This window comes from Mustela erminea, chromosome 13 (assembly GCF_009829155.1).
Source record: "Mustela erminea isolate mMusErm1 chromosome 13, mMusErm1.Pri, whole genome shotgun sequence".
Taxonomy (NCBI): domain Eukaryota; kingdom Metazoa; phylum Chordata; class Mammalia; order Carnivora; family Mustelidae; genus Mustela; species Mustela erminea.
In genome coordinates, this window is record NC_045626.1 from 82,496,809 (window position 1) to 82,523,549 (window position 26,741).

Below are 26,741 nucleotides of genomic sequence, written 5' to 3' on the forward strand. Positions count from 1 at the left end.
TTCAAAGAAAAACGTGAAATCACTGGTGGAAGTAAAAAATGGGAAGAAAACACCCAAATATACTGACAATATCAAAGCCCACCTCCAGATGGGCTCCTGCCTCCTGCATTGGCCCTACCTGTGGCATAGTCTCAATATCCAGAGGGAACCTGTAACAAAAAAGTCGCACCAGCCTCTCCAGCTGACAACCCTCCTGGCTTCCATTTCACTCAGAATAAAAGCCCAAGTCCCGCACCACCCCCCAAACCCTTCCAGCCTCAGGCCCTAGAAGACTGGCGCCATTTCATCTCTGACCTTATCTCCCACCCTCCACGCTCACTGCCTGCAGCCTCTCCAGCCACACTGACTTCCTCAAACATACCAGGCCTGCTCCCGCCTCAGGGCCTTTGCACAAGCTGTTCCGTCTGTCTGGAATGCTCTTCCCCCAGTTCTCCACGTGGCTTGCTTTTTAACCTCCTTTAGCCTTTGCTCAAATGTTACATTCTCAGGGAGGCTTCTTGTGACCTCCTTATTTAAAAATCACGCCCCTCTCATCGGTCCTATGTGTCACCCACTCTTTAAGTTTCCTCTGCAGCAGCTACCCCTCTCCGGACCACATTCCAGAATTTATTTATTTAGTTCATTGTTTGAGTCTCACGAGACTGTGGTTCGGGGAGGGTAGGGATTATCTGCTCTGTCCACTGTTGAATCCCCAGGGCCCCAAACGATGCCTGGCACACAGTAGTTGCTCCTTGGATATGGGCTAATTCCTTTAAAAACAGATAAACATAAGATCCTGTAAAGAAGGTCAAAAGAAACTGCAAACTGTGACAGATAAAAAGATGGCACGTATGGCATCTTTTTGTGCCTAACGCACAAGCAGTGTGTGCAAATCAGTAAGGGAGCAAAAAGTAGCCCAAGAGAGGGACAAGCAAAAGGAATAGACAAGTAATTGGCAAAAGAAGGAAGCGCTGCCGGCTGGCAAATAGGAGGAGGTTCTCAGGCTCACGGAGAACCAGAGGTAGGAAGACGCCACTCAAGGGGCATCACTATGGCACCGCTCAGGTTGGTGTGGTGTGCCGGCCTGAGGCGGGTGAACGGGAGAAGCACCTCTTCCCACAGCTGGCGGATGGTGTAGATGGTATGGGTTTGAAAACGCTGGCCTCGAGCTGGACAGCAGCCGCGGGTCACAGATGCAGCAACTGGGGACTAGAGGGGCGATGAGTCCCGCTGGGGTCACACTGTGAGAGAAGGGGCCAGAGCTGGGCCCGACCACTCCCCCGGGCTCCCTGAGGCCCTGTGCAATCAGGGCCAGGTCTCTGGGACCCTGGCAAGAAACCTGGGGTGGACAGGCAGGGGAGTAGGGCACCCCAATACCCTGACTCCGACTGAGGACCTTGAGCAGGTGTCAGCCTTTCAGAGCCTCGTTTCTTCACGTGAAGAGTGGGGAAAATCGGACGCACCGCGTGGGGTTTCTGTGATGATGACAGGCCACGTGTGGAAAGGCCGTGACACGAGGTCGGGGACAAAGCGAACTCTCAGTAAATGGAAACAGGCCTGCAGCTGTCCCCTCTCTCCCCTCCAGCACGTGGGATGGAAACTCTGAGTCTGCCCCGCAGCTGTGTTCCAAAGTGCTGGACACTGCCCTCTCGGGAGACAGGGCGGGCCTTCCCCACCCCTGCGTGTCCCCCAGGCGCGGGCTGCCAGCTGGCTCCCTGCCCCAACACAGGGGCAGTGGAAAAATACCCAGACCGCGGGCACTGTGTGACCTTGGGCAAGTCGGTGCCCCTCTCCGGTCCTGTTCCCCACCCGGGGCTGAGATGCGGCTGGGGACTGATCACACAGTGGGGACAAATTTAAAGCTCTGCATACCATGGGCCCTGCAGATTCAGGGCGCATGAGTGGTGCTGAGAGGGAAACTGAGGCTAGGGAGGTGAAGACATGCACCCAAGGTCACCCAGCTGGGAAAGGACTGGACTCGGGGTCTGTGTCAGTCCTGTGGGACAGAAGGAAGTGCGGAGAAGGGAACAGGAAGGAAAAGGAAAGGTGGCGAGGGGAACCACAGACAGATGGACAGAGAGATACACAGACCCTGTTATCGGTTACACTGTGCCCTCCTAGAACTCCGATGTTGAAGTCCTGACCCCCAGTGCCTCAGACACTTTGGAGACTGGGTCCTTGCAGAGGGGATCAGAATGAGGGATTAGAGTGTTTTAATGACATTAGGGCAGGCCCTAGCCTATGCCTGGTGTCCTCACACAGCGGAAAACAGGCACATAAACATAGAGTCAGGGAGACCATGTGGAAGGCCACGAGGGCACGGGGGTGTGGGGGACCAGGGTGAGGCCTGGAGGTCTGGCTGCCTGGCTCCTCAGAGATCTTCATCTGTTTCCCTGCATAGGCTGTGCCCTGGCAACAAGGGCTTCAGCCAGGAGGAACCAGGGTCCCCTACCCCCACCCACCTTCCTCACACGCCCCTCGTTCGGAGGCAGAACCCACAGGTCCTGGGTCCCCCCACCCCGCACAAAGAGTATTTTTAGCTCAGGTTCTTTGGAGGGGTGGGGGGGGGGGCTTGACACAGGCTTGTCTGGCAGGGCAGGGTCTGGATGGCTTTGGAGGGATGAGAAAGCCCTTGACAGTTCCCACCCCGCCCCCTTCCAGGCCAGTGCCTGTTCTCAAGAGAGGGTAACAAACGGCTCCCACGGGGAAGAGTGCGTACTGGGCGGAGGCACATGGCTGGGAGAATGGAGTTCCAGCAGGTCACAGGAGGACATGCTCAATGGTCAGCACAGCACTCCCAAGGAGAAATTCTTCTTCTCCCTATAACCCTCTTGAGCTCAAGCGCACTCTATAGCTCCCCACTGTTGGCAGCAAAAAGCCTTAAGGCTCCAATCTGGCTCTGTATCTCCATTTGGGAAAAATCTCAGCCCCTACTGTTCCAGCAGGAAACCTCCATCCTTGTACGGTCTCCAGAACCTGCTGGACACATTCCCACCCCAGCCCCTTTGCACCTGCTGTGCCAGTACCTGAGACAGGCTTCCCTGCCGGTGCCATGTTCTGCAAGCCCTGCTGAACTGCGTATGCTATTCCCTCAACCTGGAACAGCCTTTCTCCAGTTCTGGCTGCCTCCTCAGAGGGGGTCTTCCCCGACCGCCCCAATTCCCTCTCCACCTTACCACCCTATCTCCGCACCTCCCGGCGCTTCCCTCTCTCTCCAGCGATTGTGTTCATTTACTCATTTATTTGCTGTATGTTTGTCTCCCTGTCACTCTGGGCCCCATGTGTCTCGTTCAGTTCTGTGAACACACACCCACAGTACATACTTGGAGAATTAATATTGAGCAATAAAGGCTGAGTAATTCCCAGCCTGCTCTGAAACACTGGGTTGCCCAAAGTTCATCAGTGACGAAGAAATCCACTTCACCTGGAAACCCGCTGAACACACGTAAAAGTGACGCAAAAGGTTCCTGGACCAATTCTTACGATCACTATGTAGGATGTATGCCTGCATAGTCTACTTTTTTCTACTCTATTCTATTCGTTCTATCCCACTCCGTTCCATTGAAAAAAAAAAATCTGGTTACAACCTTTGATTTCATAACCCAGTAGTGGGTTACAACAATACAGCCCCGAAGAGAAGGTTCTCGAATTTTTGCTGCTGAGGTCCCTGAATTTCCCTGGTCCTGCCCCCTCTACACCCACTTCAGCTGGCTGACTTTTGGGGGCCTTGCTGTCATTTGGGGGCCTGCCGGTCCTCCCTTCTCATAACACAGCCAGTCTGCTACCTACAGGGAACACTCCAGTCCCATGACTCCAAGTGGGTGACTCCCTCCTGCAGCGCCTCCCGGAGAAGACTTCTGACCTCCATGGGGCTCCTCTCCGTTGGCACTGGGCCACAAGGGGCGCACCTCTGCTTGTCCCCATGGCCTGTGCTCTTCTCCCTCAAGAAAGGCCAAGGGGGAAGGCCCAGGGAAGGGTGAGGAGGCAGGTGGCAGCTGCAGAAAGCCACCCCAAGAATCAGGAGTCATTCGCTGCTCTGAGCCCTGGCGGCGGTTCCCTTGCCTCCACACCATTTGCTGCTCTGAGCCCTGGTGGCGGCTCCCTTGCCTCCACACCATCCCTCTGCCTGGATGCCCAGAGTCCTCCCTGCCACCGTGGCCCCATTGCGATGACCAGATGCCATGCTCAGGTCCACAGCGTCCTCACACCACGGAGATCCTGCTCCCGTATGCCACTGTGAGGAGGCTGAGGGTCAATGAAGGACAAGGATGTGCGCCCCAGCCTGCCTAACTCAGAAGTAGCTGAGAGGGCATCTGAACCCAAGCGGTCACCTTCAGAGGGACAGAGGGCAGACAAGGCAGCCAGCTTTAGGTCTTGTCCCTTCTCCAGCCTTCAGGAATAACCTCAAAAGTTCCTTCCTGATCTGACCTTTGCTGGTCTTTCCTGGATCAGGCCACAGTGAGAGGAGCAGAGCTGGCTCTTGGTGCCCACCCCACCTGGTCATTTCCCTTCTGGTCTGCCTCAAGGTCAAGGTCTTTGCTCCTCCTTCTCATTCCCACTGGTCAGGCTGAGACGGATGGAGTCAGGGCTCTAGAGCAAGCAGGTGACAGACTCTGGCTGGGTCTGTCTCCTGGGGCCTGGGATGCCCTCACCCGGGGATTCCCTCAGTGAAATCCTGCTGGGAAAGCCAATTCCTAGGAGATTCCTTAAAGGGCTGCTCTGGCTAAAACAAGAGCAGAGACGCTGGTTCCTGCGGGCCTGACTTCTCCTGGTCCACCACCCCATGCTGCCACTACCCCATGTCACCCGGGAGTCTCCGGAGCCCCCCCAAAGCCACAGTATCAGCCCAAAGCAACAGGGAAACTTGAGGTGTGGTGTGGAGGGGAAATACTCCTAACAAGTGGCCCACATCTGTTGGAGCCTCCATGAGATGGACAGGAGACTGGGGGAGGGGCGGGAACCTTCTAAAAATTCCAAGACAACACAACAGTCTCTGGAATTCCCCAGCTCTGAATTCCAATCCCTGCTCTCCAGCTGGGGGACATACCTCTCCCAGCCCCGGCCTCCCCACCTGCAACCTGGGCATGATAGAACCGTCTGGACCACTAGTTCAGCAAGGGATATACACGGAGCTCACACCACGACTGCTGGTATGTCCCCCCCCCCCCCCCGCCTCGCTTGTGAATGGTGGGATCCTGGGGTAGTTAGGAACCCTCCCTGTGCTTGGTGCTTCCTCATCTGTAAACTGGGGGTGATGCGTCCCCGCGCATGGAGGGAAACCAGCGAGAACGCGTTAAGGTGCTTAATTAGCGCTTGGCACAAAGCGAACATCTACTAGATGCTAGATATTGGTCGGGACTGTTAGGCTCACAGCGATTCCGAGCTCCTAGCCCTGGAGGGCAGCCACCCTGCGCCCGGGGCCCGTCTTACCCCGGCGGGATGGAGGCGCGTGCGCTCACGCCGGTGGCGCGCTGGGGCCCGGGCCGGTTGAGGTTGTTCTGTCCGGGGGTGGGCGCGCCGCCGGGGGCACTTGGGCTCCGCGGGGGCGCCCCGGGGGGCGGCGTCGGCTCGGCTGGGCCGGCAGCGGGCGCAGCCCAGAGCGCGGCGCCGGCGAAGGTGGCGCTGGGGCGCACGGCGAGCGCGCTGGGCTGCCCTCCCGGCGGCGGCGGCGGCTGCGGGGGAGCGGGGGGCGCCTTGCGGCGCTGCGAGGCCAGGATGGCGTTGGAGGCGGCGCGCGTGCTGTTGACCAGCAGGCACTGCTGGCACGAGCAGGGCTGGCCAGAGCTGGCGCCCACGGGCCACGACTGCGACTTGGGGATGGAGCCGACGGTGAGCGGGTAGGCCAGGTCCAGGCGGCGGCGCAGGCGGCGGCGGCGACGCGTCTGGCGGTTCATCTGCGACATGCTGTTGAAGTAGATGAGGTAGCAGAAGCCGAGCGACGAGAGGTCGAGCCACGGGTGCTGCTTCTCGTAGGCGTTCTGGATGGTGATGCAGATGTCCATGTCGTAGGCCGTCCACGCGCCGCCGTCGTTCTCCCACTCCCACACGATGCCCTTGCCCGGCGCCGACGACGGGTCGTAGAAGTTGCGCCGCACGGGTCGCATGGTGCCTGCGCTCACAAGGGGAGGGAGGTCAGAGCGGGGGTGGGGGTTGGGGAGGGCAGGCACCCCCCGCCACCCCCAATCAGCACCCACACCGGAGCGGTGGCCGCACAGGCCCCAGGGGAGTGGGAAGTTGAGGGGGGCGCCGGGGCTGTTCGGAGGGATCGGGGCACGGCGTGGGGAGCTGGGGCAGCCAGGGCTATGCACGCAGTGGGGGGCAGGCCGGCCTTCTTGCCTTATTCCAAACTTCCTTCGCCCACCCCCTTCCTGGGAGCTTTAATCAAGCACTCTTCCATTGGCTCATTCGTTCATTCATTCAATGGAGCCTTCATTCATTCATTCATTCATTCATGCCTTAGTTCCGGCATTCCTATCTGGGTTCATTCAGGAATTCCTTCATTAGCTCCTTCACCCGAGCCTGCCCTCATCCCTTATGCTTCTCTGTCGATGCATGCCTTCGCACTCCCTAATTTAATTCATGCATTCAGCCGTTCCCTCATTTACCGCTACCCTATTTAAAAATGTGCCACCCCTCCACATACTTCCTTTTCTCTCTCTCCATCCCTGCTTGGTTTTCTCCATCTGGCATAAGTTATATTTTACCTATTTATCTTGTTTTCTGTCTCCTCCCACTAGAATGTCACCAAGGCAGGGACTTCGTTTTCCTCCCTGCGGTGTCCCCAGCGCCTGCACACAGTAGGTGCCGAGCAGATAGGTGCTGAATGTAGAAATGCATTCACTAGTTCAGACCCCGATCCTTTTTGGGTGTGGTTACTCTTGTGTTCCTTCACGCCTTTTGCTCATTTCTGTGTCTGTCCATCCCTTTGCCCACCAGTTCCTTTGTTTTTTTTTTATTCATCTGTTTGTTCATGTGTTCCTTCCTTTAACAGACATCTGCCCACTGTGCTTTCGAGGGCTCCACGCCTAGGACTCATTGAAAATGCACAGAACCACATGATAACCCCAGCCAGGTGGGGGTTAAAATAAAATAGGAGGACACTGAGGCTTTGCTCTCAACCACTGCTTCATATTCCCAAAGCTCTAGGTGCTCCCTGGGAGCAAGGCTCCCTGGGACACTGCGTGAAAATAGAGATAAGGCGAAGTCCAGGCCGCAGGACTTCTCAGAGGCTTTAACCTGCTCTGCGCCTTGGGACCACTTTGGAGAGACAGTTTTGCCAGGCTCACTTGGTACACCTGCAGGAAGGCTGCACACTTGACTGCTTCTCAACTGTGGGCAAGTCCCTTCAGTCTGCCTAGGTCTCGGTGGCCCCAGCTCAAAAAGGAATGTGTTGCGAGCCCATGACACCCCCCCCCCCCGGAAAAAACTGCAGGGAAGATTCAGTGAGAATAGCCACAGAGCCCAGGGACTGCGCTGGGCCCCAGGGGCTGGGAGACAGACAGACTTCATTCCAAGCCCCCACTGCCCAGTGGGCCAGCTCTGTGACTGTGGTCCCGCGACTCAACATCCCTGAGCTCCAACTTTCTCATCTCTAAAACGGGCATAAGCAACCCCACAACCCCTCTGCGAGCTTGTGAGAAGGACCACTCAGGTGATTCCAATCCATCATTTCCAGACCCACCCTCTCCCTCTGGGAGCCGGACTTGCGGTTCTAGCTGCCTCCTTGGCACGCTCCTGGGGAGCTCCAAGGGGCCTCTCAAGGTCACCTCTGCTAAAGCAGAGCTCTGATCTTTCCCCACCCTAAACCTGCTCCTCCTGAAGTGGTCCTCACTGCGATGGCTGGATAGAGCACTATCCTTCCAGCTGCTTGGGCCCCAATACCGCCCCCTCCCCCAAAACTTGGCCTCATCCTTGCCTGACCTCATACCTCATATCCAGCCTACTAGCAGAACCAGTCACCTCTAGCTTCAAACACATCCCACTTCTGACCACTTCTCACCGCACTGATTCTGCCTGGTCTAAACCCCTGTCTCTCTCCAGCTTGGACTCTTGCAGTAGACTCACGACTGTCCTCTGCCTCTGCCCTTGTATTCTGTAGTCTGTTTCTTTTTCAGTGCTAATCAGATTACATCTTTCTTCTGCCCCAAATGCTCCCATGGCCTCCCCTCTCACTGGGAGTCAAAGCCAAAGTCCTCACTGTGACCTCCAAAGCCCCCATTGTCTACAAAGCTCCTCCCAAGTCCCATGTTGCGTCTTCCTCTCTGTCCCTCTTCTCCAGCCACCCTGGCCTCCTTGCTGTTCCTCCAACACTCTAAGCACTGTCCAGCCTCGGGGCTTTGCCTCTGCTGTTCCCTCCACCTGGAATATGACTTGGTGGTTGGAGCAGGGGCTGACATTCTCCTAGTTTCCTTTGGTCTCTGCTCCAATGTCACCCACGCAGAAAGACTTTCCCAGACCACCTTCTAACACAGCTGTCCTGGTTCCCATCTTCTTGCCTGGCGTTCTTTTTCTCCTTGGCATTCAGCACTACCTGATATGACACATTAATCTGCATACTTTCTTTACTCTCTGTCTCTTCCCACCAGGCTGTCAGCCCAAGAGGTCAGGGATCTTGACTGCTTTGCTCACTGCTCTACCCCAGTGCCAAGCACAGAGCCTGGCAGGCAGTAACCCCTCAAAATGTAGAATGCATTTGGGCTGCTCACTCGCATAACCCCGGGGTGCCCGGTCCAGTCCTGGGATCTGCAGTCAGATGGGTAGGGACCCACCACCCGCCCTTTCCTGAAGATCCTTGCCTCCCCCTGCCTTGCTCAGGCTTCTCTCTCCCGAGCCTGGACTCTCCCAGACCTTCACTTGGGTCACCACCCAAGGCTGAAACAGCTAACCCTCTGCTCTCTCCTCTGTCAGAATCCCAAGGATTATGGACTACCCCTGCCTCTGTCAACTGCCCAGCCCCCGAGAGCTGGGGAAAAAGAGGAGGGACAGGAGAGAGACCTGTGAGGCTAGAGTCCCTGGACGCCTGTACTGTTCAAGCCAACCACGCAAACATCTCCCCTCCCTCGTCTCCCGGGCTGCCTTGTTCTGAGGCCTGATTTATCATTTTAATTGAGTGTGTGCATATCGATTTTTTCCTTGACAATGCTGTTCCTCCAGGGCAGGCCTGAGAGGGGATGGGAGGAAACATTTTTGGATCCTGTTCCTGCTCTGCTCCCGAGGGCAGGTCTCCTCAGAGAGTCCGTTTGCCCGTCTGCAAAATGGGGCCTCGTCATAGATGTTCTTCAGGTCTGACATGCCTGCAGTTCTGCCCTGAACCTCCTAGTGAGGGTGAAGGCGCTGTGTTACCCGGAAGGTGTTAAGCCCTAGGTGGTGAGGGAGAGGATGGGAACTTGCTTTAGTTAATCACGGCTGGGTGTCAAGTCTTGAGCGGGGCTAGGCAGGGTCAGAGGTGGGAGATGCAGCGTGAAGAGGTTGAGAGAGGCAATTCAGAAGACTCAGAGGCCATGGGCAAATCCTGGCTCCACACATAGCCTCCATGCGTTCATCTGCAAAATGGAGGTATGAATATATACCCCGAATAACTACTGTAGGACAAAACAAGATAATGCTGGTCACAGAGATCAGCAGAGTGATTGGCCGCGGTAGGTGCTCAGTGAATGTTAACAAGAAACTGTTATGACACAACCATACTACATACCGCATTCTCCCTCTCTCAGCCCTTGTTCGCTTGGTGAACTCCTATTCATCCAGCAAAACCCTCCCCGTGTCCCCCTCTTCCTGGACTTGCTTTTCTGTCTCTGCGGCTCTGGCTGGCACTGGAAGCTTTAAATTGCACAAGTGTCCTTGCATCGTCATTAAATCACTCATTGTTGTTCTTAATCTCCCTTGCTGGCGGATGACTTTCAGGAGGACAAGAACCAGGTCGGACCCAGGCCTGCCTTCCCAGCACCAGGCACAGAGCCTGGTGCAACAGAGGTGTCTGTAACGGAAACAGGCAACCTACTTGGCACAGGTCAGGGCTCGGAGGGAATGGATAGGAGGAGGAGAGGCTGGTCTTAGCGGAGAGGGAGCTGAGACCGCGGCCGGAGCCAACGCGCACACAGGGTCTCCAGGGAAGGGGGGACAGGGCTGGAAAGGCCGGTGTGGCCAGCCCCGCGACAAAGAACTCTGGGAGCCCCTCCCAGCAGGTCAGGGCCAGCCAGTCCAGGCGTCCCTCTCTCCAGGGCTCTATTTACCCGGTATCGATTTTCCTGCCTGTTTACTGGTAGTTATTAAAGGCTGCATCCCTGGAGTCCTTTTCAAACGAGATTGGAACCTGAAGAGCTGGAGTAATTAGGGCAGCTGCGGTCCTCCCTGCTGGGCCCTGCACCCTGCCGTGCCCGCCTGCCGCCCATCCATCCACCTTGGGCTCAGACTGGCGCTGCACCAGGCCGCGGGGGGCCTGCTGGATCCCGGGTGACCCGCCTGGGCTGCGATCTTCCGAGTTCCCAGGGAGCAGAAGCACTTCTCCCCAGTGTCTTTGGCCTAGATTTTTGGCCAAAACAATGGGTCTACGATGGGGCCGGAGGTTCTTCAGCCTGGGAAACTGGGAAACTGGGGGCCTGGAGGCACAGCTGGTCTCTTTCACCCACCCACTCCACTGGGTGTCCCTGAGCAGACCGCTTCCCTCTTGGGCCTCCAGGGGCCCCGGGGGCGGGACAACGAGGGGGGAGGCTGTGCTCCCGTGGCGGTTAGGGACCTGTGTCAAGCACGGACCATTTCTGGCTTGTTTTTGTGTGTCTGCGTTTGTTGTCTGTCCCCCAAACTTCCTTTCATTTCTTAAGATGTTTGGCTGAAAAATTCCAATCTTGCTCCAGCTGCACTGAGGGAAGAGGGGCTTTGGCCAAATGTCGGCTGGAGGATTTCGGGAGCTGGGCCCGTGGAGACCGGGCGTGGGGCGGCCGGGGCCACTGCAGCCAGTGAGTGGTTCACGCCAGGGGCAGAGACAAGCAGAGAGATCAAAACACAGTGGGGAGTGAGAGATAGGGGAGGGAGGCGCAGGGAGACAGAGACACACATGCACAGAGAGACTGCCAAAGGAAAGCCAAGTTCAAAATGGGAAATGCTGTGGCATGGAGGTACCGGGAGAGCTGGGGGCAGAGCGCGAGACCAGGTGGGAGGGACATAAAGAAAAAAAAAATCCCAAATCTAGAGACTGACAGAGTCACAGAGAGAGAACAAGAGAGTGAGGCCAAGAGACAGGGAGGAGCCAGGAGGAGAGCCGATAGTAGCTATGGCTGTAACAACGGTGTGAGCATTTATTGAGCTATGGCTGTAACAACGGTGTGAGCATTTATTGAGCACCTGCTGTGCACCAGATGCTGTGCTCAGCACTTTCCTTCACTAACACATTTTCTCCTTGCACAGGGTTCCTTCCCAGGAGGGACCAGAATTATTCCCATTTTACAGATGAGGCAACTGAGCCCCAGAGAAATGAAACCTTGGGAGGGCTGGGACTGATGCTCCTTTCATGGAATAAAGGAAAGACCAGGTTGGGCTGGTTCTCAGGGGTTCAACACAGCTAAGCAGTAACCCAGCCTAGGATCTCTCCAGCGATGGGGAACTCACTACCTCAGCTTTGATCCCTGTGTTTAGCTGTGAGAATTTTCTGCCCTGAGAATGTAGCGCTGATCAGACCCCCTTCCTGGAGGTGGGCTGTGTGGGTGTCTTAGCACCCAGCTTTTGGTATGAAGAAGAAGTTGACTGTAGAGAAGGGAGGGCCCATGCCCTCCTGTTTGCCCCTCACCCTCCAAAGGGCCCCTGCCTAGACTGAGCCAGCCCCGAGGTCTAGCAGGACACCCCTCCCTCTGGGGGCAGCTTCCTGCAGGGAAGTGAACTCAGTTTGGGGAGACCCAGACCCCAATGGGAAGGAAGGCCCCGTGGGAGGCAGTCATGGGACTTCCTGTCAGGTGGAAGGTGTCCTGCTTCAGGCCCGTGACTGGAGGCTGGGCAGGGCGTTGAGTACGAGTTGAGTGCCCACAAGATGCTGGGCCCCAGTGAGGGACCTCATCGACTCCTCCACCAACCTAGATATAATCACAACACCAACAGTTCTCAGTCAGAGAGCACACATCTATGGTCTGGGTTCTTGTCAACTCACATAATCCTCGTGACACCCCGATGAGGTAGGGATATCATTACCCCCATGGTAGGGGTGACGAAACGGAGGCACAGAGAGGGTTAGGAAGATGCCTGAGGTTACGTGCGAGGAAGTGGTCTCGCCAGACCCCATACCCGGCTGCCTGGATTCCACCGCTGTTCCCTCTACTGTCGGCTCTACTGCCTATTTCCTGGAGGAGGAAACTGAGGCACGGAGGTTGGGCAAGGCACACGGCTGAGGCTTCAGCCTGCTAGTTGGCCTTCGAGAATAGAGAGCCTCTACCTTTATCCCTCACTGACCGTCCGCATGGCCAGCGCCCCCTGAAGCAGCAGCAACGGTAACCGTACAACCGTCCTGATTGCTGGAACGCTCTGGCTGTGTCAGCTCCACGCGCCACCCCGTCTCCACGTCAGCCCGATGGATTTTAGCCCCATTTGGAAGATGGGGAGAGTCAGGCTCCTTGAGAAGATGAGTTGGGGTGGCTAGGGCAGGGGCCTGGCCGGGATCTGAACCCCAGCCTCTGGCCCCAGTGTGCCTCTCCCCCACCCCACGCCTCGGGATCAATAATCCCGCAGCATTCTGTTTGCCTTCAAACGCTCCCACGGGACTCGTCAGGCAGAGCCGTGGCCCATTAGTGGTTTCTGCACGTTTGAAGCTGGCCCAGGCTCCCCAGGGTCGGCCGGCAGCCAGGCCAGGGCCCCGGAGAGGAGAGGGGAGGGGCAAGGAAGGCTGGGGGAGGGGGGCTACCACGGCACTGGGGGAGGCTGCCGCCTTCATGTGGGTTTCCAAAGACCTGTGTCCCGCTGGCTGCTGGCAGCTGCCTGTGCCCGTTTTATGGGCCACGTGGGGGCTTCTTGGTCACCTGGCTTCTAGCACACTTGGGTTCAGCCCCTTTGCACAACAGCAAGAGCTACAGGTGGAGATAAGGGGGCGGGGAATAGAAGGAACAGACAGCCTCCAGCTCCTGGAGTGCTGTATGGCCCTGGGCAGCTGACCCGACTGCTCTGAGCATCTCCTTCCTCATCTCTGAAATAAACATCATCACAGTAGTAAACGCCCCCGCCGAGGAGCTACTGTGGGGCAGGGTCTGTTCTAAGTGTTTCACTTGGCCAACTCTCAGTCCACACAACGCCCTTCAGAACCGTTCCGTTATTAATCGTTACATTGTACAGATGCTGCAGCACAGAGAGGTGAAGCGACTTGCCCCAGGTCACACAGCTACTACATTATGAAACCCGGATGTAACCTAGACGGATCTGAACTTCTACCCACTTCCACCGCCACCTCCCCGGTCCCAGCCACCATCAGGGCTGGCTTCTGCTTCTGTGGTAGCCTCTGCCCCGGGTCCCAGCTTCCAGCCTCTGTGCCCTGCAGTGTGTTCTCACGTGGCAACCAGAACCAAACTGGTCTGACCCCATCCCTCCTCCTCTCAACACACATCACTGGCTCCCTAGTGACCTTCGGAATCAGTCGAAGCTCTTCAGCTCATCTCTGAGACCCCTCACACGCTGTGAAGCCTGACACTCTAACCACACCAAACTTCTAGTTATTTTCTGAACACATCGTGCAGACCTGTGCCTCTGTGAATCTGCACACACTGCTGCCTCCGATGCTCCATTCACCTACCTCACTTTCCTCCCTGCCGAGTTCCCAAACAATCTTCCTGGTTTTCCTGGCTCAGCTCCAGTGCTATCCTCTTGGAATTTTCTCTGCCTCCCCTGGGGAGAACCACACCCTTCCTGGGGCTCCCATAGCACCTTGCACCTGCGGTACCCCGCGGAAGTACATAGCTCACTCAAATATTGAGGCTGTGTTCGCTCCAGCCTGGGAGCCTCCCAGAAGCTGGGCTGGCATTCAGCCAGCTTAGCGTCCCCTGAGAGCCGGGAACACAGGGACAGGCACTTGGAAAATGCTCACTGAATGAAGGAAGAAAGGACCATATATATGTGAGGGCACCTAACTGAAGCTACAAATGACTAGCTTGGAGATTGCAAGTTAGTGGTGGATGAGCGTGTGTTTTGGTGTGCATGCTATTTACATTTTTAAATGCTGGTCATTTAAAAATTGGGGGAGACTCACTCAAGTCTGGATTTCAAAAATCCCCAAATATCCAAAGAGGTGGCCACAGGGGCTGGCCTCCTTGGCAACCATTCCCTGAAACTGAGCCACGGCCACCACAGTCATGGGTCTGAACATTAATTGAGCACCTACTGTGTGCCAAGCACTAGAGAACAACAACTGAGAACCTTTGCCTTCCCAGCCACTGCACACACTTCTGTGAGCTTCCCGGGCTCTCTGGCCATGGGAGTTTTCCGCCCCTGTCAAGATGGGGGAACTGGGTCCCAGGAAAAGAAGGGATTTGGCCCCAATCCCCTAGAAATCGGGGTAGATCTTGAGCTCAGGCCCCTTCTCTCTCTTCCACAGTGTCGGGTAACTGACACCTTGGCATGAATGAACCCTCGTTCTCTAGGAGAGAGGAACCGCTCTACAAGGAGAGCTCCAGAATGGTGTGGTTTCAGGTAAACCATGTGCTTCCTCTTGTGTGTTCTGCTTGCGGCTGGAAGGAGAGGGGACAAAGGCCCCCGCAGTGGCGGGCCTGGCCTGTCATCAGGAGGAGCGGTGGCTGTGCTGCGGCTGCTGGCAGGACCAGCCTGGCCGCCAGCACTGCCTGCTTTGATTGCCTTGTCCTTTGTTCCGCATTTCAGGGCACTCAGCTCCAGGGCTGGGTGCCAGACTCCCTCCCGTACCCCATCACCAAGCCTGCTACTACGGCCTGGGCAGGTGGAGGTGGCCTCCTGGAGCAGCCCCAGAGCCCCAGTGGGAGGAGCCCAGAGAGGGAGAGGAGCTTAGCCAGGGTGGCAGAGCAAGGACACAGCCGCACAGGATCCCAAGGGGACTGAGTCCCCAACCTGGTTGCTCGTAGGGCCCGAGGTGAGGAACAGCCCCACATCCTTGGTGCCTGGCCTCCTGGCCCATCAGGCCCCATCCCCTCCCCTGCCACAGCCTCATCCCCTCTGGGTTGGACTCCATAGCTCTCTCTGAAGGAGGAGGCTGGGGGGATGGGAGAAGGCAGGGAAGGATGCAGGGGGGGGGGGAAGGAGGGGCAGGGACAGGAGAGGAGAGGGAAGAAGCTGGGTATGAAGAGGATCTGACCCAGGACCCCCCCAAGCCCCCACTCCCGCACCAACCGACAAGCACTGGCAGGGCGCTGGCAGTGCTGTCCAAGGTGCTGGGGCTGCCAGGCCTGGCAAGGGGAGGGGGGTCCGAAGACCTGAATCTGAATGTCCCACCCCCCCCCTCCTCCTAGCTCAGGCTCCCCACCCTCTGAGCCTCAGTTTTGCTGTGTGGAAAATGGGGTGAAGCCTACTGGCTGGGTGGGGAGAGCCCAGTGGGTTGTAAGGTTGTGCCTGCGTCAGCTCCCCACCCCCACCCCCAGCCTGCATCAGCTCTGGCTTCCAAGGGTCCGTGTTTAACGAGGCTGGTCCTCCCTCTCAGAGCCCCCAGGCTCACGCTGCCCACATGACCTGGCAGAAGGCAACCTGCACCTCGTCTACGGAACGTTTCAATCCTTTTCCTACTTGAGCATGAGGGATAACTATGGGCAAAGTAATATTCTTTGTGCTTTCACCTATATTATCTCATTTAGTCCTCATGGCAGCCCTCTCGGGAGGGACTGTTGTCATTGTCCCTTTACCAAGGTGGGAACGGAGGCTGCCAGAAGTTAGGGGGTGTGCCCACCGTCACACAGCCAGCAAAGGACCAGGCTGAATTCAGCTCCGTATCTGAGTCAGAGGCTTCAAGTGCGGTTCCCATGCTATGGATCTGCCTTGGCCTTCACCAGACTCTGAAATCACGCTGGCAAGGGTCCTGTCCCTCTCTTGGTGTCCCCAGGACCCAGCCCAGAGCCTGTCACTGACCAGGCACCACTGAACTGTTAGATAAAAGTGAAAATGAGTTTATGTTTTCAGAAGAGTCTCCTGGAGTCAGAAAAGCACCTGGAGGGTGGTCTGTGGTGGTGGAAATGGAGGCCTTGCAGCAGGTAGTGCTGGGAGACAGCCGTGTGAATGGATTTCCACTCATTGGACCTGCTACCACCATGGGATGGACCCCTCCCTGCCCCCACTCCCCGCCCGAACACACAGCTCCTTCTCGCCTCCGCTGTCAAGCCCAGCTGCCGGAGTCTCCCAGCTCGGCTGGGAGAGAGTCCAGGGGTCCTTTAACTAGGAAGCTGGTCCCGGAGGCCTCTGGCGTTGCCCAGGCCACTCCTGCCTTGGACTGGACCCTGACAACAAGCCCCAACAGAGCTCTCAAGGGAGAAGGGGGAGGGGACCCTCTCCATCCTGAGACCTGGAGTGGCCTGGATTCCAGCTTGGGGCTGAATGGGTGTGTGACTGTGGGTAAGTCACTCACTCTCTCTGGCCTCAGTCTCTCCATCTGTAACAACGGCCTGCCTAGGAGTTTAAATTCTGGCAGTGCTTTCCTTGGTGACGGCTGCTTCCCTCTCTGGGTGGCCCCTCTGGTTTCCAACAGCCTAAAGCATGTCCTCAGACAGGACATTCCCATAAGGGCAGTGACCAGGGCTGAGAGGAGCCCAAGCTCCCCGGAGAGGGAATGATGCAGGCTCAGGAAACTGAAACCAGCCGCCCCCATTGCTCCAGCCCTACGGTCTGGAAGTGCCGCTGCAGCCAAGCTTCAAGCCTCGGGACAGCAGCTGTGGATGGTCCCCAGCCTGACCTCCCCAGCCTCAGCTGTCCCATCCTCAGAGTGAGAAGAAGGCTGCCATAAGTCCCCCTAGCAAGGGAGAGGAGAATGGGAGACACTAATCCGTCAGAAAGGTGGCCCGTCCTGTCCCAACCATGTGAGTTCAGGGAGGAATGTGGGAGTTGCCTGGGAGGTGGCTAAGTCACATCGCTGTCCAGCTGTGGGGAGCACATGGAAAATCTGGGGTCTGGGTGAGGCCCTCAGAAGCCACCACCCCAATGGCAGGGTGGGGGACAATGACCTTCAGGGAAGTTGTGGCCTCGCAAGGGAGGCAGAGAGCGGTTCCCCGCCGCTAGTGCGAGCCAGCCCTGTCCCCAAGACCGCCGTGACCCTTGGGGACACCTGTGCCCCCACTTGCTGCACCCACTGGGGCAAACCCATTGACCTGCATTTCCCATTCGTGACTCTTGATTTGCCCATGGTAGGGGCAGCTCAAGACCAAGGAAGAATGAGGAAAGTGTGAGGGAAACAGCGAGAAGATCATGGTCCTGCAGAGGACATGCCTCTGCCTTATCCCTCGCCTACCCTGGCTCTCCCTCTCAGGCCTGTGCCTGGGACCCCAGGGTGAGGGATCTAACATCACGTGGCCCAGGGTCACAGCCTTCCCCCTGCACGTGGGCTGTGGGCCTGCAGAGGTTCAAAGGGAACCTCACCTCCCGTGGGGAGTGATGAAAACAGCCCAGCAGGGAAGAGGTGAGCAGGCACAGGCTGAACAAACAGAAGCCCCCGTGGGACCCAGCCTGGCCTCTCTCCTGTGGGCCAAGCCTGACACCTGGGCTTCCTTCCGCTGGCTGCACGACACACACACACAGGGCATTCCTGCGTCAGTGGCATCCAAGCCACTGGTGCTGTGTGTTTGTAGGTACACGCGTGTGCACCGTCGCACCCACCACAAGATGTGGAGTTCGGTATATGCTGTGTCTTGGGGGGGTGGGGAGCAAGGGGGGGTGCCCCTGTGTTAGCCCAGGGGCAGGTCAAGAACACGAGACAGCAGGGGTCAGTGAACTGGAGCCTGCTGGCCAAATCCTCCCCCGGCCAGCTTTTGCACAGTTCATGAACTGAGAGTGGTTTTCACATTTTTAAATTGTTGGAAAACAAAGACTATTTCATGACTTGTGAAAATTCTACAAATTCAAATTTCAGCGTCCACAACTCGTTTTATTAGAACACAGCCCAGTTGTTCACTCGCTTCCCGTCTATGGCTGCGTTCGTACCACAACGGCAGATGTGAGCACTTACAACAGGGACCAGCTGGCCCACAAAGGCTAAGATAGTTACTATCTGACCTAATCAGAAAGTCTGTCAGCTCAACTCTAGCATTAGGGTACTAGCAAAGCTGGGGCTCCGTGCCACCGCCCCCCAAACCAAGTTAAAAAGTTCAGCTTCAGTGAACTTATCAAGAATTTTGCAATTAGAAAATCTAGATAGGAGCTGTGTTCATTTCAGTATATATGTGAGAGCTTTCGGTTTCCTAACTTTATATGGTTTTGTGTGTGTGTGTGTGTGTGTGTGTGTGACAGAAAGAAAAAGAGACAAAATCATAGTCTTCAAGACTGAGCATTTCCTACCCATTTCTTGCTCATCTGTAGTGCTTAGTACATGCTAGGCTCATGGTGGGTGATCAATGTTTGTGAGATAAAATAACAGGCTTGGTTCTCTCCATTACCCAACAACCCTGCTAGCAAGGTGATACTCTTGCTCATTTCATAAATGTGGACACTGAGGCGAGAGCTAAGGACACCTGCTTGAGGGTCTCCCTGGACCATTACCCGTGAGAACAAGATGTCCTTTCTTGCCATTGTCTTACTTCTGGGAGGAGCAGGGGGCACATGATAACGGGTCTGGTGGGGAGGCATTGAGCCCCTCCCTCCCACAGTTTTCCCCAACCAAGGTGCCCCACTCTCCACCCCATAGATTTCCAGGCCTTCCTCCCTCACTGGGGGGTCTTGGCAGCCTCCCAGCAGCCTGTTGAGGGATAAGTGGTTTTTTCCCTTTTCCGGCAAACAGGGGGCAGGTGTGGGTGAGCAGCTCTGGGGAGGAGGTGCAGAGAAGTAAATGAAGCTGAACTTCAGCGAGGTTGAAGTTCAGGGTGCTGCCAAGAGAGTAAGGGGACTGCCGAAGCGGGGTATGGAGGCAGTCTGGGTAGCTAGGGGCCCAAGTGGGTGTGTTGGGTACAGAAAAGGGGCCTGAAAGAGGGGATCAGAGACCGAGTGGTCAACTTGACAGCCTTGGGGGTGGGGAGGTGGCTATCCCGGCCACTCAGGGTCACCCTCCAAGCCAGACTATGGAAAATTTCCACATCCAGTGCTAGTTCTGAACCTGCAGAAGCCAAACATCAAACCAAAGAGAAAACCCACCTCCTCCTGATGTCCAACCGCTGCCCTGCACCAGAGAGGGTTTGGGGATAAACAGGATGAATAGGGAAGGGGATGCCTAGTATTTCTCAGTTCTCTATCAGGGACTCAGTGCCTCGGTGGAAGAATGGGCAGGAGGGTTCAATGGCGATTTTCTCTACTGTCTGGAGAAAATTCAAAGCCCTTTTCATGGCTGTCCAGCCTGTGCTCCAACCCCGTCTTGCACCACCTTCTCATTCACCGCACTCTACACACAGTGGATTTGAATGTATGCTGCTCCTTCCCACCACAGGGCCTTTGCACTGGCTGTTCCCGCTGCCTGGAACACTGCTCCCTCCCCTCATTCTTCAGATTCCTGTTCAAACATCACGTCCTCAGATTAACCTTCCATCACCACCCTTCCCCCAGGTTTATTTCATGTTCTCAGGTCCGCAACTGATTATCTGTGCATTTGGTGTTTGCTTGCTCCCTGGAACCTCCAGCATAAGTCCTCTAGTGTAGGTCCTCCAGTGAACCTCTACTCAGCACTCTCTCTGTCTTGCTCCATGCGTTTCTTTCCTAGTGCTTAGCACAGGGTCTGCCACACAGCGAGATCAATAAATGACTGTATGATGGTATGAATGGATGCCTGGTACCACCAGCGACTGCCGTCAGTGCCTGGAGTTATGGCAACAGATGAACTAAAACCATGTATTATGAATTCATCTGTGTTTCTATGCTTGGTGACCACTCTGTAAACACCAAGCGATGTCCTAGAGTATAGCTATCCACTAGAACTTTCTCTGGTAATGGCAATGTTCTGGATCTCTGGTGTCCAATATGGTGGCCATGAGACACATGTGGCTGTTAAGCGCTTGAAATGGGGGTAGGGGACTGTGGGACTGAATTTTAAAGTTTAATTTTAATCGATGTGAATTTCAATAGCCACATGTCGTTGATGGCAACTATACTAGATGGCTCTAGAGAACAGGGAAGTGTCCTACTACTTCCAAGGCTGTTATGCGCAGTTCTACTAACCAGGAATTAATAGGGACTCCCCCCCAAACCTCTATCACTGGTCCTTGGGGCCGAACATGCCAAGGATTCTGTGGCGGCTTTCTTGAGGCAGGCACTCACTGTCCCCCACTGCCTACGAAGCTTGTCAGAGACCACCAAGCCACAGTGACTCAGAGAGATCTCCACAGGGATGGCACGTTTCCAGAACAAGAATGCTGAGCGTGGACCTCACCATCTTTATCACCATCATCCGCCTATCACGCAGCCGCCAAGACTGCCACCATCCTCACTCTGTCCATCATTATTGCTCATCACAATGCCCCTCAAGACAACTCCCGACACAACCACCATCAATTCCACGGTCAACACTACCATTGGCAACACCACCAACCCTATCCCCATCATTGCCACCCCACCCCCACCATCACCACCCCCACCACCTCCCCCCCTCCCCAAACACTGTCCCAATACCGCCAACACCTGGAACCAGTGCAGGAAACCAGTCAAGAGCACTGGCTCTGGAATTCAATTGCCTGGGCTGAAATCTCCGCTCTGAGTTTAAATCACTCAGTTTCTGAGAGTCTCAGTTTTTTTTATCTGTAGAATGGGACTAATAATGACCATAATAATTATATGATCATAAGACTTAGTGTCTGTGACTGTTGGAAAAGAATCAAATGAGGAAGTGCTTGGAAAGCTCTCTTCCTGGGTGCTAAGGCTTTTCTAGGTCCTGTGCTCAGTGAGCACAATTTTATTTAATTGTCAACCAGCAGTGGGAGACACTGATTCCCCGATTTTACAGATAAGGAAGCTGAGGCTAAGAGACTTGATGTGACTCGCCCAAGGTCCTACAACTTATACAAGGGCCGGACTGGAGCCCGAGTCTTCTGCTGGAGGAGGCTAGGCTGTCCCTTTTTTGGATCAGCAGACCAGCCTTCCTGCAGTCCCTGTCTCCCCGACTCAGGGATGCTGTGGGGATTCCAGCATCCCACCACGAAGGGTGGTGACATTGGTGTGGGCTGGTGAGGGCTCAGTCTCAGCCTGGCAGGAGGGGTGGGGAGGGGCGAGGTGGGGAGGGGCGGGGGCAAGTCTGCTCACCTGTGTCCTGGCGAAACTGGTGCATGGACTGCAGGTCAATGATGTAGGGCACCAGCTGGGCGTCCACCTGCCCCAGGACCACGGAACCGCGGGCGTCCTCCTTGAGCACATTCTCGATGTGGTGGCACACGGTGGCCGTGTAAGGCCGCCAGCGGCTGTGCTCATTTAGCCACTCCCACACCACCACCCGGGCCACGTTCTGCGGTGGGAACCCCAGCCCGCTCCCTGGCAGCATCACACCTTGGCCTGGCCTGGACATGGCCGCTGCTGCAGCCTCAGGGGCCAGGACCCCCCCAGGACAGGCCCAGCTCCTCCTGGGCCTGGGGGCGGGCAGGGAACTTCCTCTCTCCCCAGGGTGGGTAGCAAGAGCCAACTGGTCTCCTTTCTACCTTGGGGTCCTCTCTGAGGCCCAGAGGCCTCAGTGAAAGGCGTGCAGGGTGCTGCTCCAGGCTCCAAGGACCCCTTCCCCCAGCGCTGTCTCATAAAGGTGCTGCTCCGGAAAGCAAGTGTCTTTTTTTGTGATGGGGGAAACGCTGCTCTAGATTCCTTGGCTCCCTCGGCTCAGGAAAGGGAGTGAGGCAGCCGCCCCTGCTCTAGGTCCAGTCTCTTCCCTGCTGGTCTCTGGTCACTTCTTCCCAGCCGGCCACGCAAGGCCTGTCACCCAGGAGGCCCGGGCCAGCCTGCTGCTGCCTCTGCGGCGCCCAGCCGGCCCTCTGCGCTCCCAACTGCGTCCCAGACCCTGTGCCTGGCTCCAGTGGGGCTGCTCGCCTGGTCTTGGGTCCGCCCCTCCGACGGCTCCTGCTGAAGGGGGGCGTCCCAGTCCCCCTGGTTCCTGCTCCACACGGCGTCCTGGTAGGCCTGGGTGACTGAAGAACGCACGGGGGTGGGTGCGCCGCGTACCCCTGGCCCGCCGGCCCGGCTGCGGCTCCGGAGCTGGGCGGGGGGGACGAGGGGGGCGGGGGCCCGTGGGCACGCCCCACCCCACTCGTGCTCGCGACCTGCCGGGAGACAAGAAGGGGAGAGGGCCCTTTAAGAGGAGAGCGCAGCACCCCCTCCCCCTTCCCGGGAGAGGGATCGGCTGAGAACAATGGGGAACCGATGGGGGGGCCGGCGAGGGGGGCTTAAGGGGGTCGCCGCCCGTGTTCCCTTGGGGCAGGCCTGAACTGAGGACTGGGGCCAGGGGCGCGATTTTCCGGGGCTCCTCGCCTGCGGCGCCCCCTCCTCAGCTCCCCGAGCGCTCCCCTCCCCCGGGGCCCGCGCCCGGCCGGGATGCAGGGTGCACGGGGATGCGCGGATATGCGCGGGGATGTGCGAGGATGCGCGGCGCTGCAGGCGCGGCCCAGGGCCCCTCGGGGGTCGCGTCACCGAGCAGGCGAAGCCGGGAGCTGGAACGTCGCTGCCTCCCGCCCTGGGAGTACCAGCCCCCCTTCCCCAGCCAAGACCTCCCCACTGCGCGCGCCGGCCCCCTGCAGGAGCCGGGGGTGGGGTCCCTAAGCACCCCGCGCTCTCACCGCCTTCTCCGCTGTGCTGCCTCCTTCGCCGCCGCCGCTTCAGCACCGCCGCCTCCTGGGCTCCCCCCAGAGTGGGAGGGAACCGCGGTCCCGCCTCCGCGCCCTTTCCCTTCCAGGCCCGGCAGCCACGGCACGCCGGGGCGCTGGGCTTTCCGCGCGCGGACAGACTGCCCCGCCGACCGACGGACGCACGCGCCGGCTCTGGAAGCCGGGATCCCGCTGGTGGGAGGCGGCCCCGGCCGCGCTCCGGGGAGGGGCGTTGGAGGGGGCGGAGAAGGAGGAAGGGGAGGAGACAGACCGGGCCCCGAAGCGCCGCCGGCGCTGACACGCGAGTCCCCGGGACGCCCCAAATCCTCGGCTAGGCCCATGTGGGACCCCGGGAGGTCTCCTGACCCCATGCAGGAAGCCAGGCTTGGAGTGAGGTGTCTGTGGGTCGCCTGCTTGAATCGTCGTCGTCTTCACATTCCAGCTGCCCAGTCCCAGGGCCTGGAACCCAATAGGTGCTCAATAAATGAATGGATGATTATGAGCCAGAGACCGCCCAGAGGAAGATCTGAGAGCACTCGAGGGTAGCTTTCTCTTCTCCTTCCACTATGCTGGGAGAGGGGAGTGGCGAGGGGCTAGCAAGGCCCATTTCAGAGCCAAATGGGATCACGAAACAGGGGAAGACTGAGGACCAGAGAGGGTAAGAAACTGCCAGGTTCACACAGCAGGTTTGAGCAGTGCCCAGACACCAACCTGGAGCTGGATCTCCTCCCCGCACGAAATTAATTAGGCAGCTCAGAGCCTGCTTCCCCAAAGCACCACTGGGGAGTGGGATGGCTAGAGCATCTTGCCCCCTGAGGGGAGTTTAGGTGACCTAGCCCAGGGGACAGAGACTTTGGAGGAAGGTAAGGTGAGACCCTGCACCATCTCATTCACAGAGGCCTGCAAACAATAGGTGCTTACTAAATGCTGGGTGAGGGTGGGCTGGAGGGAGAGGGAGGCAGGTGATGGCAGCAGCTCCAGTGTTAATGGGACGGCCAGCTCTCCTTCCTCTGGCAGGCTGGACGCAGCTGAGCACACACATTAGCTGGGAGGGGGATGGACCACCCGAGGCCTGTGGGTGTTTAGATTAGGAAACATGAAGGATGCGTCCGGGAACTCCAGCCTGGGCAACAGATGGGGGTCAGCGGCCTGTTTGGGAGCCTGCCCAGAGCGGCCCACGTTCCTCTTCCTCCCCAGGGCAGATGTTGATAAACTAGGTGAGGTCAGGGGAGGACTGGTCAGGGGCGCTTTCCCAGAACCGAACTCTGGTTCCCCAGCCAGCTGGGGTGACCTCCCCAGCCCCAGGCCCCCGCTCTGTCCTGCAGCCCAGTGCCTGATGGGCTTTCCCAGATTGAACCAATGATTCTGCTTGCTTGTGCCTGCCACAGACTAAAGAGAGAGGCTCTGTGTGAGGACGGGGCCAGCTCTGCAGTGGTATCGATCCAACAGGATCCCTGAACCCTCGGAGTCAATCTAGGGTGGCTTTACGGGGTCCATGAGGGCCCCCTCCCCCATTACAGACACACTTACATGTCTGTGCATTTTTCTGAGAAGAAGGGCTCTCCGGCTTTCAGAGATTCGTCTCAAAAGAGCCTGTGACTCAAAAGATTCAGGGCTAATGCTTGTGAACCTTCTGTTACAGAAGGGGATCTGGGGACCCCAGTCTGGGGAAATGACTCTTTCAAGGTCACATGGAAATTTAGCAGCAAGTTAGAAAGAAGAACCCGTGACTCTGGACTGTATAATGCTATTTAAGTTCTGACTCAGTCTCACTTCCTCCAGGAAGCCTTCCGTGAACTCATTCCCATCTTCCTGTATGTTCCTTTGCCCCTACCTTGATGTGAGAGCCTGTATCACAATGAGGCACTTCTGTGTTGTCCCTGCTGGAGTGAAATACCCATGAGATGAGGAGCTGTGTCTTATCTGTCTTGTGTGGTGTGGTTATCATTTATAGAGTGTTATGTGCCAGGCACTTACATAATATTACTCTTTACAATTGCCCCCAAAGGTGGGGAATATTGTGCTCATTCTACAGACGGGAAAAAACAAAAACAAAAACAAAAACAAAACCAACAACCTCCCAAAGCTCAAGAAGCTAAGTCATTTGCCCAAGTTCCCACAGGGAGTAAATAGCAAAGTTGGGGTTTGAATCTCAAACCCTTTTGCAACTCCCACAGGACCATGTTGCCTCTGTGTTTGTTGAGCGACTAATGAATGACATCCAGCTGAGGATCTGGTGCAGTGGCCCCTCTCCACTGGGCTGTGGAAAATCTGAAAGTGCAAAAGCCTGGATCCCGGCAAACCGTAGGAGAAAGGGGTTTCAAGGAGGGGAAAGGAATTTGGCCTTTAAGGAGCCAACCATCCACTGGGGAGATGGCTCAGACACCAGTGGAGAAGCCAACAGAACAAAAGCAATCACAAACGCTTTTATTAAAAAAATCTGCCTGTATGTGTTACATCCCTAGAAAAAGAATCCCCGGATTTTCTCTTCTGTGTGTTTTCATCTTGCTTCCTCGTGGCTACGATACTAGCTGAGATCGTCAGCACAATGATTCTGCCCCTTTTCTGGGTCTTTGAGCTACACATCACATTTCAGGCTGATCGCGCTGAGTTAACCTGCATGCGAGGTTCGCAGCGATGTCCTCGTTCTGTGATAACAAGGATTGCAAATTCTCCCGCATAACCACGCTTCACCGTCGCTGTTAGGAACCAGGGAGCAGAACAGAAAGGAACTTGTGGTTTGCCTCTTTTCTTAGCATCGTTGGTGCTCTTGAGAACATCGGCCAGGAGCCTGATTCATTCGTTCATGGGCAATATGGCAGCATGGGAAGGTGGCAGGAAATCAACTCAGTTTTTAATTCTTTCCATCATTTATTCATCTGTTCATCTGTCACTCCATCTCCCCATCACCCCTTCATCCCTCCATCATTTATACAGCTCATTCCCTCGTTCCCTGCCTCCCTTTCCTCCTTCTTTCTGTCCTCCTCCCCACCTATCCCTCTGTCCATTGATCTGCTCATCTCTCTGTCCATCCGTCTCTTCCAAAATATTCGCCCCCGCCTACGTGCCAGCCACAGGGCTACGTGCTGAGACGCAGGCATAGCCAACACAGAATGGGCCCCTGCTCTCCCACATCTCAGAGTCTAGTGCGAAGGTGAGACATCCAAGTGCCCAGTGAGATCCCAAGATTTCCCAAGAGTCATGAAGGAGAAGTTCGGGGTATCGTGAGGCTCTCTAACAGGGGTCCTACCAGGTCTCGGAGTCAGGGAGAGCTTCTCAGAGGATGTGACATTTCAGCTACCGCCTGAAGGATTCAGAGTCTTCATGTGGTTAAGTGGGGTAGGAGGCAGAGCAGAGAGGACACGGAGGTGCAAAGGCCCAGGGGTGTGAAAGAGTTTAGTGTGGGTGGGTTGCAATGTGTTTTTTAGAGCAATAGGGACAAGAGGGGGTAAGATGAAGTAGCAGTGACTGTGCAGGGCCTTGTAAGTCCCGGCATGGTTGGGGGATTTTTATCCGAAGGGCCATAAAGGGTTATGGGAGGAGAAGTTTTATCCTCAGAAACTCAGATTTTTGGGGGGTGCCTGGGTGGCTTAGTCGTTAAATGTCTGCCTTCAGCTCAGGTCATGATCCTGGGGTCCTGGGATCCAGCTCCTCATTGGGCTCTCTGCTCAGCAGGAAGCCTGTTTTTCTCTCTCCCACTCCCCCTACTTGCGTTCCCTTTCTTGTTGTCTCTCTCTCTCTCTCTCTCTGTCAAATACATAAGTAAAATTTAAAAAAGAAAAGAAAAGAAATTCTGATTATTATTATTATTTTTTTTAGGTGGCCTGGGGTTCCAGGCATCAGTAGTTTTGGCCAAGGTCCTTTCTCTGGACTGAGGAC

The 26,741-nt window shown here is 56.5% G+C and overlaps 2 protein-coding genes across 2 annotated transcripts in view; one reads left to right on the forward strand and one right to left on the reverse strand.

The window, feature by feature from the left end:
• DTX1 (deltex E3 ubiquitin ligase 1) overlaps positions 1-22,936 on the reverse strand; it is a 33,852-nt gene extending 10,916 nt beyond the window's left edge. The window contains exons 1-3 of the mRNA XM_032310402.1: positions 22,836-22,936; positions 21,325-22,322; positions 5,410-6,088 (exon numbers count right to left, since the gene is read on the reverse strand). Coding sequence (XP_032166293.1) covers positions 5,410-6,088; positions 21,325-21,583 — 938 coding nt within the window. The 5' untranslated portion in view covers positions 21,584-22,322; positions 22,836-22,936. The remainder of the gene's footprint in view (positions 1-5,409; positions 6,089-21,324; positions 22,323-22,835) is intronic.
• On the forward strand, positions 22,410-26,492 carry LOC116571906 (translation initiation factor IF-2-like). The gene is made up of 2 exons (XM_032310406.1): positions 22,410-23,404; positions 24,505-26,492. The coding sequence occupies exons 1-2, from the start codon at positions 22,611-22,613 to the stop codon at positions 24,536-24,538; spliced, it is 828 nt and encodes a 275-aa protein (XP_032166297.1). The 5' UTR covers positions 22,410-22,610; the 3' UTR covers positions 24,539-26,492.
• Positions 26,493-26,741: the final 249 nt, after the last annotated feature.